General features: G+C 46.6%; 1 protein-coding gene across 3 annotated transcripts in view; it reads right to left on the reverse strand.

The window, feature by feature from the left end:
* Positions 1-1,748: 1,748 nt before the first annotated feature.
* LOC140405441 (receptor tyrosine-protein kinase erbB-4-like) overlaps positions 1,749-15,182 on the reverse strand; it is a 198,812-nt gene continuing 185,378 nt past the window's right edge. For all 3 annotated transcript variants that reach the window (XM_072493856.1, XM_072493854.1, XM_072493855.1), the window contains 5 exons: positions 11,837-11,934; positions 10,692-10,850; positions 9,006-9,068; positions 5,570-5,855; positions 1,749-3,473 (listed from right to left, as the gene is read on the reverse strand). In XM_072493856.1, coding sequence (XP_072349957.1) covers positions 3,202-3,473; positions 5,570-5,855; positions 9,006-9,068; positions 10,692-10,850; positions 11,837-11,934 — 878 coding nt within the window. In that variant the 3' untranslated portion in view covers positions 1,749-3,201. The remainder of the gene's footprint in view (positions 3,474-5,569; positions 5,856-9,005; positions 9,069-10,691; positions 10,851-11,836; positions 11,935-15,182) is intronic.

Here is a 15,182-nt window from a genome sequence, read left to right on the forward strand (position 1 = left end):
CCCCACCGTTGCCTTGCTGGTATATACACAAATAAGACACTCAGTGAGGATAGGATTAGGGGAATGTGTGATTGTGGAATAGTCCGTCAATAATCACCCCATGAAGAATGGTCATTTGTGTGTGATTGTACCCCACAGCCTTAATGAAAGGGAAAATATATATAAAATATAGGTTAAATTTGATTATGCAAGGTACTAAATTTAAAAATTGCAACTGATCAGACCAGACCAGTGAATTTTGGTAGGAGAATTTCCGGTCAGGTTACACCCAAAGGAGTCTGACACGAATTGGCTTGTATACTTGTCACTGCTGCTTCATTTGTGAAAGGCAAGAACATACGTCATAGAACATATTTCATGAAAATTTACAAATGTCCGTAACAGATTCTTGGGTTCAATGCCTTATCATCTTTAGTCCCCATCAGGGTTCAAACCGCTGATCACACATCATTATCTTCAAGTATCCTGGCTCGGCATTTATATACATATAGAAAATGTAGAATTTCACTCACTACAGTTCATGATAATCATACAATAGTAGAGGATGTTTGGTTGGGGGATGGGATGGGGAGTGAGTGAAGCCTTCCATAATATATCATGGTGCCCTTCGTTAATTGTTGCTCAGGAACACACTGCTCAAATACAAGATAAATTTGAAGAGAAAATACAATTTAGTACTACTTGTTGTGAAACAAATATGGAATTTAGCAGGAATGATAGAATCACACCCATCACAAACATGCACAAACCTATTACAATCTTGAGATCAAAAAAAGGTTTGAGCATCCAGATTCGGGACTTCTAGCCACCCAGTGGTACACCATGCAGTGTTATCTAAATGACTTTTATTTTATAGCCACTCAGGCTAAGTTTTGATTCAGTAGTGAAGCGGTAATATCCCACACAGGACGTACGAGGTGGGAATGATTATCTTCACCGTGGTTCTCTTTTTAAAAAATTTAGAGTACCCAAATTTTTCCAATTAAGGGGCAATTTAGCGTGGCCAATCCACCTAACCTGCACATCTTTAGGTTGTGGGGATGAGACCCACACAGACACGGGGAGAATGTGCAAACTCCACACAAACAGTGACCCGGGTACGGGATCGAACCCGGTCCTCAGCGCCGGAGGCAGCAGTGCTAACCACTGCGCCGCCGTGCTGCCCTTTCCCTGAGTATGAGCTCCCCTGCTGAGGGGCGGGGAAACTCAATTGAGCATTGTATAAAAGGTCGGCCAGTAAGACACCGATCAGAAAGAGACCCGGTAGGGATCTACCGGGAAGTAAATAAATCAAAGTTTTTTACTTTACTTGGTATGGACTCCCCGTGTCCTTATGAAACAAGCCACCAAAACTCTTACCAAATATGGCAAAAGGACCAATTTGTTCCACTGGATTCTATAAGCCCACATCTCCATTCACTTTTAGTGTCTTTGATTTTGGAATCATGATCATTTTAACAGCAACGTTCTTCTGAAACTTCCTTGAATACACAACACGTTCCCACCTTCTAATGGCACCGCATTCACGGCCAACAGAAAGGCCCAGGTTGCTCAAGTGGGAATACAAACAACCCTTTCCTGACTGATAATTTGAGCACAGCCATTAGCTTGATGGTGGAAATGAGGGGGACTGGTCTCTTTTCACTCACCACTCCCACCACCACCCTCAAAATCACTTTTGACATGTTTTATATTCCTCCTTCAAGTTACAGAATTACCCCGATGCTCCCCCCGCACCCCCCCCCAAACTCCATATATGGCCTCTGCCTTAGACGAATGATAATCAAAAGATTAATGGAAAAAAATACATTTCTGATCCAAACACTTTAAAACATAATACACAATTTCAAAGATAATTACAGAAAAATAACATTGGTGCCCACTTTCCAGGCATTAGCCTCTGACCACAATTCTTTAGCTGCCTTGAATAAGAAAACCTAACTGTTGTAACTCGGCTGAGACAAATGAACAGGCCAGTCAGTGGCTTCACTTACTGGGTTATGCAGAATTCTTTTTCCAGTTTGAGCCTCACAATCTTCATCTATCCCATACGAGTGCTAATCATGCGAAGGGAGAGGTAATTATATTTCATTCTGCCCACCTGAATACACTGTCAGAATTAGTGATCCCTTTTCTGCTGCAATAATACCGTCATAATAATGCGAGGAAGGCAATGGCGTAGTGGTATTGTCACTGGACTAGTGATCCAGAGTAATGCTCTGGGGATCCAGGTTCAAATCCCGCCACAGCAGATAGTGAAATTTGAATTCAATAAGAAACAAATCTGGAATTGAAACCATCTGGTTCACTAATGTCTTTTCGGGACCACCCTGGTCTGGTCTACATGTAACTCCAGACTCCTCAGCAATGTGGTTGACCCTACAAGGCACTCAGTTTAAGGGGCAGTTCGGGATGGACATTAAATGCTGACCCAGACAGCAATGCCCACATCCCATGAATGAATAAAGAAAATATATTAACAGAGTGACCAATGCTGGTTCTTCAGCTGGATAATGAACAATATACTATTGGAATCGATGCTTCAATGGCATTCTGTTTAGTCCGATCAGCCTCCTTGCCAAAGTTCCCTATTAATCAATTCCAAAAACGGTATGTGTTGCAAGCAACAGCACCATGAGCAGATGAATATCAAGGATCTTCCACTAGAAATACTTGGGTTTGATGGACCTCTGTGTTTTGTTATGAATTAACAGCACAAAGAATTCCGACTGAATGGGCAAGACATGAAAGCATCCCTTCCCTCCTTCGCACTGCACATCAATGGCAGGAGATAGCAATGCTCCATTCACTAACTAAAGGGACTGGTTGGCCAGTTTTCTCCATGCTCCACCAACAAGGTGCAAGAAAACCGTTCATTCAGGTGTTTGGCAGGTATATTCCTGGACATTCACTGGTGCATGTGAGAGAAAGAGAGAGAAAACAGACATTGGGTGGGTGAATGGGTCAGCATCACATTGCATCATGCACTGATCCAACCGGATGGCATTACACACATCAGCAAAACAGTCTATAACTCTTTTAGTTGGAGCATAAACTATTATGATTTAGAGATCTAGGATCTCCCGTTCTCTTTCTTCTTCCCCCCCCCCCCTCCCCCACCCCACATTCCAAAGTTCAGAAATCAACTCTTTTTGCATGTTGGGTTGATAGATGTCTAAATAGAATCCTGAAGTTGGTTCTCTATGTCCTCTTTATTTCTGACTTTGTTGGGAGACTGCTGTGCCAGTAGTCTGGATTATCAAAGGCATGAATGTCAGCCTCAGTAACAAACACAGTACTGTCATCCAGGTATTCAGGGTTCTGCACGACGTTCACACAGCCATTGAGGTAGGTCCGTTTGTTCATGTACTCATATTCCTGGTGATCACTTGGTTTGGAGTCAGATTCCTTTTGACTCTCGAGTGACTGGCTATTATTCAAGGGATCGACTTCATTGGCAGGCTTCAGACTCTCTGTAGACACAAGAGAAATCACTTGTGAATTTTGAGAAAAATGACAAATGCGGAGAGATTTCTTTTCTGCTTCACTGCTATAAGACCCTGGCTCATGCTGGTGTTCAGTTCCTTGGACCACGACTATCCTACCAGAGAGGCATCACAACCAAGCATTACCCTGTCCTCATTTGATGCCCACATGCTGGCGTTTCCAGAAGTCATCACTGGATAGTGCTGAAGAGTGGAAGTCCGGTCTGATTTCTGTCTCCAGTTCGAAGCCCAGTGAAAACCAGATGCTTCAGAACAGGTCATGGACTGAAACCAGAACTTTCCCTGGTCTTATATCTCAGTACTAAATCAGATATTGCATTTACCTACTGTTGCATTTGGTGGTGGTTGTGGGGCTAGGAATGGAGCGGGGCGAGAGGGGTGCGGTTACCATGCTGCAGGATTTTTATATAAATTGGAGAAAGCAGAGTCTGTGACTTACAATTAAATGGAAGAACAACCTTGCACTTTATACAAGAGGTGCAGGACAGAGTGATCTCAAAGACATGGGTGGGGGATGGTAAGGTGTCAGATATATATATAGGGAAATGAGGGACGAAGGGGAGACTATGGTAGATGAACTAAAAGGGAAATGGGAAGAAGAGCTGGGGGAGGAGATCGAGGAGGGGCTGTGGGCAGATGCCGTAAGCAGGGTAAACTCGTCGTCCTCGTGTGCCAGGCTAAGCCTGATTCAGTTTAAGGTATTACACAGGGCGCATATGACTGGAGCACGGCTCAGTAAATTTTTTGGGGTGGAGGATAGGTGTGCGAGGTGCTCGAGAAGCCCAGCGAATCATACCCATATGTTTTGGTCATGCCCGGCACTACAGGGGTTCTGGATGGGGGTGACAAAGGTGCTTTCAAAAGTAGTGGGGGTCCGGGTCGAACCAAGCTGGGGGTTGGCTATATTTGGGGTTGCACAAGTGCCGGGAGTGCAGGAGGCGAGAGAGGCCGATGTTTTGGCCTTTGCGTCCCTAGTAGCCCGGCGCAGGATATTGCTAATGTGGAAAGAAGCCAAGCCTCCGGGGGTGGAGACCTGGATAAATGACATGGCAGGGTTTATAAAGCTAGAGCGGATTAAGTTCGTTCTAAGGGGGTCGGCTCAAGGGTTCACCAGGCGGTGGCAACCGTTCGTCGAATACCTCGCAGAAAAATAGATGGAATGGAAAAAAGAAGGCAGCAGCAGCAGCCCAGGACCGGGGGGGGAGGGGGGGGGAGGAACCAGAAGGACTCTCAGGGTTGTTAATATATACTGTATAAAATGTATAGGTCGTTGCTACAGATAATTATATATTGGACTGTTAAATTATATTTTTGGAGAGTGTTACTTGTGATAAGGCAGTTGCCAATTAGGGTTAGTTTTCATTTTTGTTACTTATTATTTATTCATTTTCTGTTTATAAAATAGGTCATTGTTATTTGTGTTGTTATAATATTGTGTAAAGGATGCACAATGTACTGTGTTGGTTGACCAAAAATTTTCAATAAAATATTTTTTTTTAAAAAAACCTTGCACTTTATATCGCACCTTCTCACATTTTCAGAGCAAACCCCCCCCCCAACCCATGAATTACTTCTTAATTACAGCCACACTTCTATCCAGGCAACTTCCACAGCCAACTGTGCACAGCGCAATCCCACATTCAGCAAATTAGAAAAATGACCCGATAACCTGCTCCTGGCAGTTTTGCTTGAGGGAGGAATGTTGGCCAAGACAATCAGTAAACTCCCTGCTCTTCCAAATAGTGCCGTGGGATTTTTACTGTCCACCAGAATAAGTAGGCGAGGCTTTGTTTTAATATCACATCCGAGCTGCATATCCCGACAATGCAGTGCTTCATCTGTATCAAGGTACTGTCGGTTATGTGCTCAGGTCCTGGAGTAACATTCAAACCCACAAACCTCTGGCTTAGGTGAGATATCTACTACTGATCCCAACTGATACATAAATTACACCAAATTTAAAGGGGCGATTTAGTTCCTCTTTTAATCGAGCAAGTATTACTGTTTGCAATTTTCTTGAAAAACAGCACTTTCTCAACATTTGAGAGTCCTCAAAGACTTACCAGCTGTTGAGCTTCTTTGTTCCGGCATTACATAGCCATTAATATCCACCTCTGCTTCATCAGATGGGGACATCATCATGTTTGTGCCATTGGAGAAACGTGCACTGCTGTCCCTCGAGCGGTGGCCACGGAGTTGGAGCGTTCCGTTCAAAGATATGTCTTCGTACAGATCAAGCGAGGATGCTGTACCTCGGCCTTCCGAGGACTCCGAGATTGTTCGAGTCGTGGACTCATTCCGTATCCTTAGGGAACGCTTTGACCCCAGATCTCCATTCTTCATCCCACTCTAAAAAATGAAACGGTCACTTTGTTATATCTCACTGAATCTGGGAAAAGCACACATTCTTCCTCATTATGGATTAAAGAAGAGAGCAGCACGGTGGCGTAGTGGTTAGCACTGCTGACACACGGTGCCAAGGTCCCAGGTTCGATCCTGGCTCTGGGGCCACTGTCCGTGGAGAGTTTGCATATTCTCCCCGTGTTTGCGTGGGTTTCGCCCCCACAACCCAAAGATGTACAGGGTAGGTGGATTGGCCCTGCTAAATTGTTCCTTAATTGGAAAAAATGAATTGGGTACTCTAAATTTTTTTAAATAATGGATTAAAGAAGAACTTTATTGTAGGGATAGCTCCCTACTCCATGAGCCTCAGGTCATTTTTCTCTATGTATTGAATTTTGTTGCTGCTCTCCAAAACTTTGATTTCAGCTATTGAACTGTGAGTTTGATACTGGTCAAGGAGATGTATTCACAGACCATTATAGGCCTTTCTTTTTTAAATGGAATTCTTTTTTACATGTCCCTGTTTTTCTTTCCAAAGTAATATTCTCTCTCTCTCATACTCTTATTTTCACTCTCATTTACAGTTCACCTTGAACTATTGAACAATCTGCTCGCACACCTCCATCCACTAGGTGCACTCACTCTGACACTTAATGTTATGCTTTAAGGATTTTCAGGGTCATTTTCGCTGCTCCTGTTGCAGAACATCAGACGGGGACAGCACACATCAGGCAGTGTGCCCGATTCATAGCCCAAAGAATTCACCGATTAAATCATCTGGAGAATCATTCAGGTTACAAATCAGGAGCACTGGTCCTTCAGGAGTAAATTCTCGATATGCTTCCCAGTTGTCTGAAGCTCTATAACGAGAGCACAAATTCAAATGTGACCTCTTCATTTTTTTAACAATGCTGGTGGGACGTCTCAGGACAACATCTTGGGACAATGAGCAGACAGTTTACTCTGCACCTAAAGCTGTAAAAGTGCAGCTGACTCCCTCCCTCCATCCATCCATCACCTGTGCTCTAGAGAAGCCGGATACCCCTAGTAAAATGCAAGTCTAGGATTCTGCTATCAGGAAAGTTGTGGCAGGTTTGATCAAATAAACAGGGGAGCAAATCCCAAGAGGCGATGGTCGGATCCTGTGCCATGATTCAAGTGAATATTTTTTTCTCGCACTACATGGCTGGCCGAAAGAAGACAGCAAGTGGTAGTGGATGGAAAGTATTCTGCCTGGAGGTCGGTGACCAGTGGTGTCCCGCAAGGATCTGTTCTGGGACCTCTGCTCTTTGTGGTTTTTATAAATGACTTGAATGAGGAAGTAGAAGGGTGGGTTAATAAGTTTGTTGATGATACAAAGGTTGGTGGAGTTGTAGATAGTGTTGAGGGCTGTTGCAGGTTACAACAGGACATTGACAGGATGCAGAGCTGGGCTGAGAAGTGGCAGATGGAGTTCAACCTAGATAAATGTGAAGTGATTCATTTTGAAAGGTCGAATTTTAATGCTGAATACAGGGTTAAAGGCAGGATTCTTGGAAGTGTGGAGGAACAGAGGGATCTTGGGGATCTATCCACGTACATAGATCCCTCAAAGTTGCCACCCAGGTTGATAGGGTTTTTAAGAAGGCATATGGTGTGTTGGCTTTCATTAACAGGGGGATTGAGTTTAAGAGCCGTGAGGTTTTGCTGCAGCTTTATAAAACCCTAGTTAGACCACAGTTGGAATATTGAGTCCAGTTCTGGTCACCTCAATATAGGAAGGGTGTGAATGCTTTGGAGAGGGTACAGAGGAGATTTACCAGGATGCTGCCTGGACTGGAGGGCATGTCTTCTGAAGAAAGGTTCAGGGAGCTAGGGCTTTTCTCACTGGAGTGAAGAAGGCAGAGAGGTGACTTGATAGATACAAGGTGATGAGAGGCATGGATAGAGTGGATAGCCAGAGACTTTTCCCCAGGGTGGAAATGGCTGTCACGAGGGGACATAATTTTAAGGTGATTGGAGGAAGGTATAGGGGAGATGTCAGAGGTAGGTTCTTTATACAGAGAGTGGTGGGTGTGTGGAATGCACTGCCAGCAGAGGTGGTGGAGTCAGAGTCATTAGGGACATTTAAGCGACTCTTGGACAGGCACATGGACAGCAGCAAATTGAAGGGGTGTCGGTTGACCTTAGATTAGGATAAATGATCGGCACAACATCGTGGGCCGAAGGGCCTGCACTGTGCTGGACTGTTCTATGTACATATTTTTCACCTGTTTGCTGCCACCACCAAGCACAAGAAAAATAATTTACTCAAAAAATATAACAATAATAATCTTTATTTCTTATAAGTGGGCTTACATTAACACTGCAATGAAGTTACTGTGAAAATGCACTCGTCGCCACAATCCGGCGTCTGTTCGGGTCACAGAGGGAGAATTCAGAATGTCCAATTCACCCAACCAGCACGTCTTTCGGGACTTGTGGGAGGAAACCGGAGCACCCGGAGGAAACCCACGCAGACAAGGAGAGAACTTGCAGACGCCACACAGACAGTGACCCAAGCCGGGAATCGAATCTGGGACCCTGGCACTGTGAAGCAACAGTGCTAAGCACTGTGCTACCGTGCCGACTGCTCAGTGATTGCTCCTCATTCGGGATCTAAACATCATCCAGATTTCATTGAATTTACATTGCAGAAGGAGGCCATTCGGCCCATCGAGTCTGCACCGGCTCTTGGAAAGAGCACCCCACCCTAGGTCAACACCTCCACCCTATCCCCATAACCCAGCAACCCCACCCAACACTAAGGGCAATTTTGGACACTAAGGACAATTTATCATGGCCAATCCACCTAACCTGCACATCTTTGGACTGTGGGAGGAAACCGGAGCACCCGGAGGAAACCCACGCACACACGGGGAGGATGAGCAGACTCCGCACAGACAGTGACCCAAGTCGGAACCGAACCTGGGACCCTGGAGCTGTGAAGCAATTGTGCTATCCACAATGCTACCGTGCTGCCCAGATATGTCCATTAAAATAATAAGATTATGAATATTCTCCAAAATCCTAATTATTTTTAATAGATGTTATATTTGATAGTTTTCTTGTACGTACAGGAAATGATATTTTTGGCACTGTTTGTTGGAAACTCTGAATAAACCTCTGTATGCCTACCTGTCGAGAGCCGTCTGGACCAATCCCATTCATTGGCATATACCCTGCTGGCAAACTGTTGCTCTGCAAAAAGAAATGGTAACAAATTTGAAGTGGTATTTGTTAACAAGAACTGTGCAGCCAGTCATGAACCAACAATCAGGCCTCGGAATATTAGCACACAAACTCTGAATGCGTTGCTTTGAAATTTCTCTCGGTTATTGAGCAAAGGAAAAATTGCAAGGAAAGGTATTTCAGATCAACATGTTAAGGATTTGCACATGACTCAGCCAAGGTATAATTTCAGGGCTAGGGTCATCGATTAATATCTATTAATACTAAAGGCACCAACTCTTGCTCTGGTACAGATCCATTGGCATCGAGCAATTCTCTCAAGTGGCCAGTTCTTTACTTACTGGCCAAGATTGTAGGGGGTCGGTTAGCTCAGTTGGCTAGTTTGTGACGCGGATCGATGCCAGCAGCGTGGGTTCAATTGCCGTACCAGCTGAGGTTATTCACGAAGGCCCTGCCTTCTCAACCTTGCCCCTCGCCTGAGGTGTGGTGACCCTCAGGTTAAGTCACCACCAGGCAGCTCTCTCTCAAAGGGTAGCCTTTGGTCCTCTGGCACTGTGGCAACATTTATATTTATTAGGCCATAGATGAAGGAAAATCAAGCCAAGCTGAACCTAATGTCACTCAATATTTACACACTGATCAGCAGGGGCCATTGGATTGTGATCAGGAGCAGATATTTTTCTCCCCCAAGCCCATGGGTTCTACCCCAGCTGAGGTCATCCAACTCATGTGTCAATTCTAGGATTTTGTTGGTCTCTACCCGGTAGTCCAGTTACCCACTGAACCATCCAGGACTCCACCGTTTCTCTCTTATCATCACTCTGAAAATTGGGATCAGACTTCCAGCTCTGTACATGTAACTGGTTGATGGAAAAGATCAACACAGGGTGACTGATCTTGAAATTTGCTTTAGCTGCCTTTACATTGCTGCTCATTTTGTTCTGACTCTGAGGAACAAGTGTTCAGGAGCTGCCTCCCTGTGTTTACACCAGTAATTCTGGCCCCTCTGTCTCAGTGGTGGGCGTACACTCGGCTTTCAGTGGGTCTTTGACACCAATAAAATCAGCGACAGGATCAGTGTCAAGAGCCAGTTTTCCAGAATCAAAATAAAAACACCAGTGTGGAATGGCTTCTCCCTCCTTGTACAGGGTTCTCTCCACTCTTTCCATACTTCCTTTGTGTTGCAGTCAACTGTCAGGATATGCGTTTGGTTCCTTATGTTCCACTTCATGGCTTGACTATGAACCAAGAAAAACTCTCTCGTATGAGATAGTCTTGAGAGGCCAAAACGTTGAGTAATTTCAAGAAGGAATTATATATAGCTCTTGGGGCTAAAGGAATCAAGGAATATGGGGGGAAGGCAGGGTCAGGAGATTGAACGATGATCAGCCATGATCATAATGAATGGCGGAACATGCTCGAAGGGCTGAATGACCTCCTCCTGCTTCTATTTTCTGTGCATGTTTCGATGTATGTTTCTATGATGGACAGAGATTCAAAGCACAGGAAACACACAATAGTTTAGGTTGCCTTGCGGCATCAACATTTAGAGCAGGTGAGAGGAGAGGACCGACTGTCCAAATTGATTGCTCTCGTCACAAATTCCTTGTTTTTTATTTGTTCATTTCGTACCCTGCTGGATTCAATCCTCAATCTGAATCCTGATGCTGGCCCATCCACCATGGTTGCCATCAAATCCTCATCAAGGACATCGTAATCCACTAAGTCTTCCTCATACTCGCGCAGAATACTTTGTTCACCAGCATGTGTGTTGTTGGCCCGGTCATCACCCTGAGGAAAAGATACAGAAAGGGTCAGGAAACAGCTGGTGCGTGAGAGGCTCAGAGTCCTGCTGTTACTCCACCAGAATACACGCAGCAGTTTACCACTAGAAGGCAGTCCACCCCTAACTAACACCCTCCAACCTGCACAAAGGTAGATTGAGAATTCAGAATGGAAATAGGAAACATTCCATCTGAGCTGTCAAATTAAAAAAACAGAAGGAACCAAACCAATCTGTAACACTTGTGGCGTGTAATGTTCTCATAAAGGCTCAAAATAGCTCAGTTAGTGTGCCTTTAGTTACTGTCTGTGCATCAGTGTGTCTGTAACCAAATTAAAATGTATTTAAAACCTTGACTGTGTACATAAAAGCAACAGTTTGATGTTGATAGTTGCCTGAATTCTAACATAATTAAATAAAATTTTTGCAGTGGGAAATCTACATAAACTAGCTCTGTACTCGAGAGCCGCAATCTCCTCCAGTTCTATAACCACCTCTAAGTTTGCCATTCTTTTAACACTAGCTTCTTGTCTTGAACATTCACCATTCCTATTCACCCCACCATTGGTGGCCGTTCCTTGAACTGATTAGGTCCTTTGCTCTCAAATTCCCTTCACAAACGTCTTCATCTCCTTTAAGACTCTCCTTAAACCCCATCTCTTGGCCCAGCTGTGGTCACCTGTCCTAATATCTCCTACCTTGACTCATATGTTTTTCTTGTCAATATTCTTGATTGTGCAATGGGGCATTTTTCTACATTTAAGGCACCATATAAACATTGGAAAGTCTCCTTCACAAATTTTATTCCCTAGTCACGACTCTATCCCGCTTTGCATCAATTTTCTGCACCTGAAGCAGGCTGTGCTCTGAGCTCCATGCAATTCAAAGAAATAATTCCGCTTTTAAGAGCTCCTCAAAAATAACATTAGAGGTAGCTGAAAGAATGTTGGGAGAATTTGTTTCAACGTTTGAGAGAGACGTAACGAGAACAAACCTCAATAACTAGGTATCTGGCTGGATCTCGAGCCATGCGGGAAAATTCTGCACCGAGCTCTTTGAATGTTGGCCGACTGTCCTCGTCGATCATCCAGCCTGATTTAGGATTTAAAAACATGAAGAAAATCACATTTGTTGCACCTTATTTGTTTATTGAGGGAGGAAAGCAGAAGACAGGAAAGCTGAAAGAGGAACAGCTCCTGGAAAATCAGTAATAACAGAAAGCGCAGGATAAACTCAGCAGGTCTGGCAGCATCTGTGGAGAGAGAAACAGGGTTAACATTGAGTCCGCTGGACTCCTCTTTGGAACAGAAAGATCAATTCTCATTTGTGACCAATGATGGGACAGTCTGAAGTGTAGATGTCTGAAACACTAGGGTCCAAGGAGAAAAGGAAAAGCAGAACAAGTGACAGTCATAAGCAGTGCTTTAGTGAGGCAGCATAGAATTTCATTAGGCTTAAAGGCCTGTCTTAATCCATGTCAAGTTTTCCATCACATCTGTTGATATGAGAATGGAGGAGCCATGATCCTTTTCACAATTAATTTGTCTGCTGTCCTAACTGTCTCAGCTCATGTGTGAAGGGACTTCCGGTTGCGGCTATGCGGAGCTAAGTCGCACATTCGGCAGCTCCCGCTAAAAACGGACTTTTGGGCTCTTTTCAGGGCCCCCAACAGCATTTTTTCGACGTTTCCCGGTGTGGGAAGGAGATTGCAATAGTTCCCTGACAGTGTATGGCTTGGACCAGGAGCGGGGCAACTAAAAAAGTGGTGGTGAACCCAAAGAAGGTGCGAGGGAAGAAGAGCAAAATGGCGGCGGGCGGGGACCAGGCAGCGTGGATGCATTGCGCGCAGGAGCAGCAGGAGGTTATCCAGCACTGCTTCAGGGAGATTAAAGCGGACCTGCTGGAGCCGATGAAGGCTTCTGTCGACAAGCTGCTGGAGACACAGACGGCCCAGGGGGTGGCGATCCGCGAGGTCCAACAAAAGATCTCCGACAACGAGGACGAGATCTTAGGCCTTGCGGTAAAGGTGGAGGCGCACGAGGCGCTCCACAAGAAATGGAAGGAGCGGTTTGAGGAGATGGAGAATCGGTCGAGACAGAAGAATTTGCGGATTCTTGGCCTCCCAGAGGGGCTGGAGGGGTCGGACGTGGGAGCGGGGTCCTTCCAGGGGTCCCTGGAGCTGGAAGGGGCCCATAGAGTGCTGGCGAGGAGGCCCAAGGCTAACGAGCCTCCGCGGGCGGTGCTGGTGCGGTTCCATCGGTTCGCTGATCGGGAGTGTGTGCTCAGGTGGGCCAAGAAGGAGAGGAGCAGCAGGTGGGAGAACGCGGAGGTTCGGATATATCAGGACAGGAGTGCGGAGGTGGCGAAGAGGAGGGCCGGGTACAATCGAGCGAAGGCGGTGCTGCACAGGAAGGGGGTGAAGTTTGGCATGCTGCAGCCAGCGCAACTGTGGGTCACCTACAAGGACCGGCACCATTATTTTGAGTCTCCGGAGGAGGCGTGGGCCTTTGTCCAGGCCGAGAAGCTGGACACAGACTGAGGGTCAGGAAGGGTGGTCGGGGATTGCTGTTGGGGTGTTACACTTTGAGGGGGGGTTCTTTGCTCTTATTTCTGTTTGGTTTGATGAGGGTGGTTAGGGTGGGTTGGGCATTGTTTTGGTTGGGTCTGTCGGGAGGGCTCTTGGAGGGGGGTAAGTAAATAGAGTAGGGGTGGATGGCCGGTAGGGGGGATGGGGCCCCGCGGGGGAGGGGGAGTCCCGAGTCGGGGGTGAGGGGACTGGGCCTGTAAAAGGAACGGCGACAGAGGTGGCAGGGCCGGGCAGGTGGAAAGCGCGGGCTTTTTCCCGCGCTGAAGGCTGGAGGGGGCGGGGAAGTGAGGGTTGTTTCCCGCGCTTCGGATGGAAGGGGGAGGCGGAGAGCCTATGGATGGGTAATGGAGGAGGAGGATATGTCCCACAATGGGAGGAATCGAAGGAGAGGCGGGAGAAGCCGGGGTCAGCAGGAGTCAGCTGACTTGCGGGAGTGCAATGGGGGGAGTAAAGCAGCTAGGAGGGATCCTAGCTGGGGAGGGGGGTTGCTGCTGCTATGGTCAAGGGGGAGCTGGAGCGAGTAGAGGGGGTTTGGAGGGGGGTCTGCGGCCGTGGGGAACGGGCCGGGCATGGAGTGCGGGCGCGTGACTGGCCAAGGAGGGGTTATGGACTTCCGGGTGCGGCGATGACCAGCTGAGTCGCACGTTTCGGCAGCTCCCGGTGGAACGGACTTTTGGGCTCTTGATAGGAGCCCCAACGGCAATTTTAACGGCTAAAAACACTGTGCGGTAAACCAGAAGGGGGTTCCCCCTGGACACGGATGGAAAAAGGAGAGGAAAGTGGCCGGATTGCAGCGGATCCTTTGGAACAACGGCAAGGAAGGCAAGCAGAAACCAAGATGGCGTCGGAAGGTGGCAGTTTCATATGGGGCCCTGAACAACAAGAGTTCTTGAAACGCTGCGTGGAGGAGATAAAAAAGGAAATGAAGAAAGAGTTGTTGGCCCCGATATTACAGGCGATCGAAGGGCTGAAAGAGGAACAAAAGACCCAGGAGCAGGAGCTTCGGGTCGTGAAGGCGAAAGCAGCAGAAAATGAAAACGACATACAGGGCCTGGTGGTGAAGTCGGAGATACAGGAGGCACACCATAAACGATGTGTGGAGAGGTTGGAGGCACTGGAAAACAACGCAAGGAAGAACAACTTGAGGATTCTTGGCCTTCCTGAAGGTGTGGAGGGGGCGGACGTCGGGGCATATGTGAGCACGATGCTGCACTCGTTAATGGGAGCGGAGGCCCCGACGGGTCCGTTGGAGGTGGAGGGAGCATACCGAGTTATGGTGCGAGGATCGAGAGCAGGAGAAACTCCCAGAGCCATAGTGGTGAGATTCCTCCGTTTTAAGGATAGAGAAATGGTCCTTAGATGGGCGAAGAAAACTCGGAGCAGTAAATGGGAGAACGCGGTGATCCGCGTTTATCAAGATTGGAGTGCGGAGGTGGCGAGAAGGAGGGCGAGCTTTAATCGGGCCAAAGCGGTACTTCACAAAAAGAAGATAAAATTTGGAATGCTGCAACCGGCAAGACTGTGGGTCACATATCAAGGGAGGCACCACTACTTTGAAACGGCGGATGAAGCGTGGACTTTTATTGTAGAAGAAAAATTGGAATGATTGGATTATGAAAATGAACGTTTGGACAAAGTGGTGGGGCGAATGGGGGGGGGCGAAGAGGGGTTTTATGTTTTAATCCTGCGGTATGGTAACTTTTCTTTCTCCCACAGGTGGTGATGGGGGGAGGTGGGGAGGGAGAGGAGATGG

Source organism: Scyliorhinus torazame, chromosome X (genome assembly GCF_047496885.1).
Source record: "Scyliorhinus torazame isolate Kashiwa2021f chromosome X, sScyTor2.1, whole genome shotgun sequence".
In the NCBI taxonomy this organism is placed as follows: Eukaryota; Metazoa; Chordata; class Chondrichthyes; order Carcharhiniformes; family Scyliorhinidae; genus Scyliorhinus; species Scyliorhinus torazame.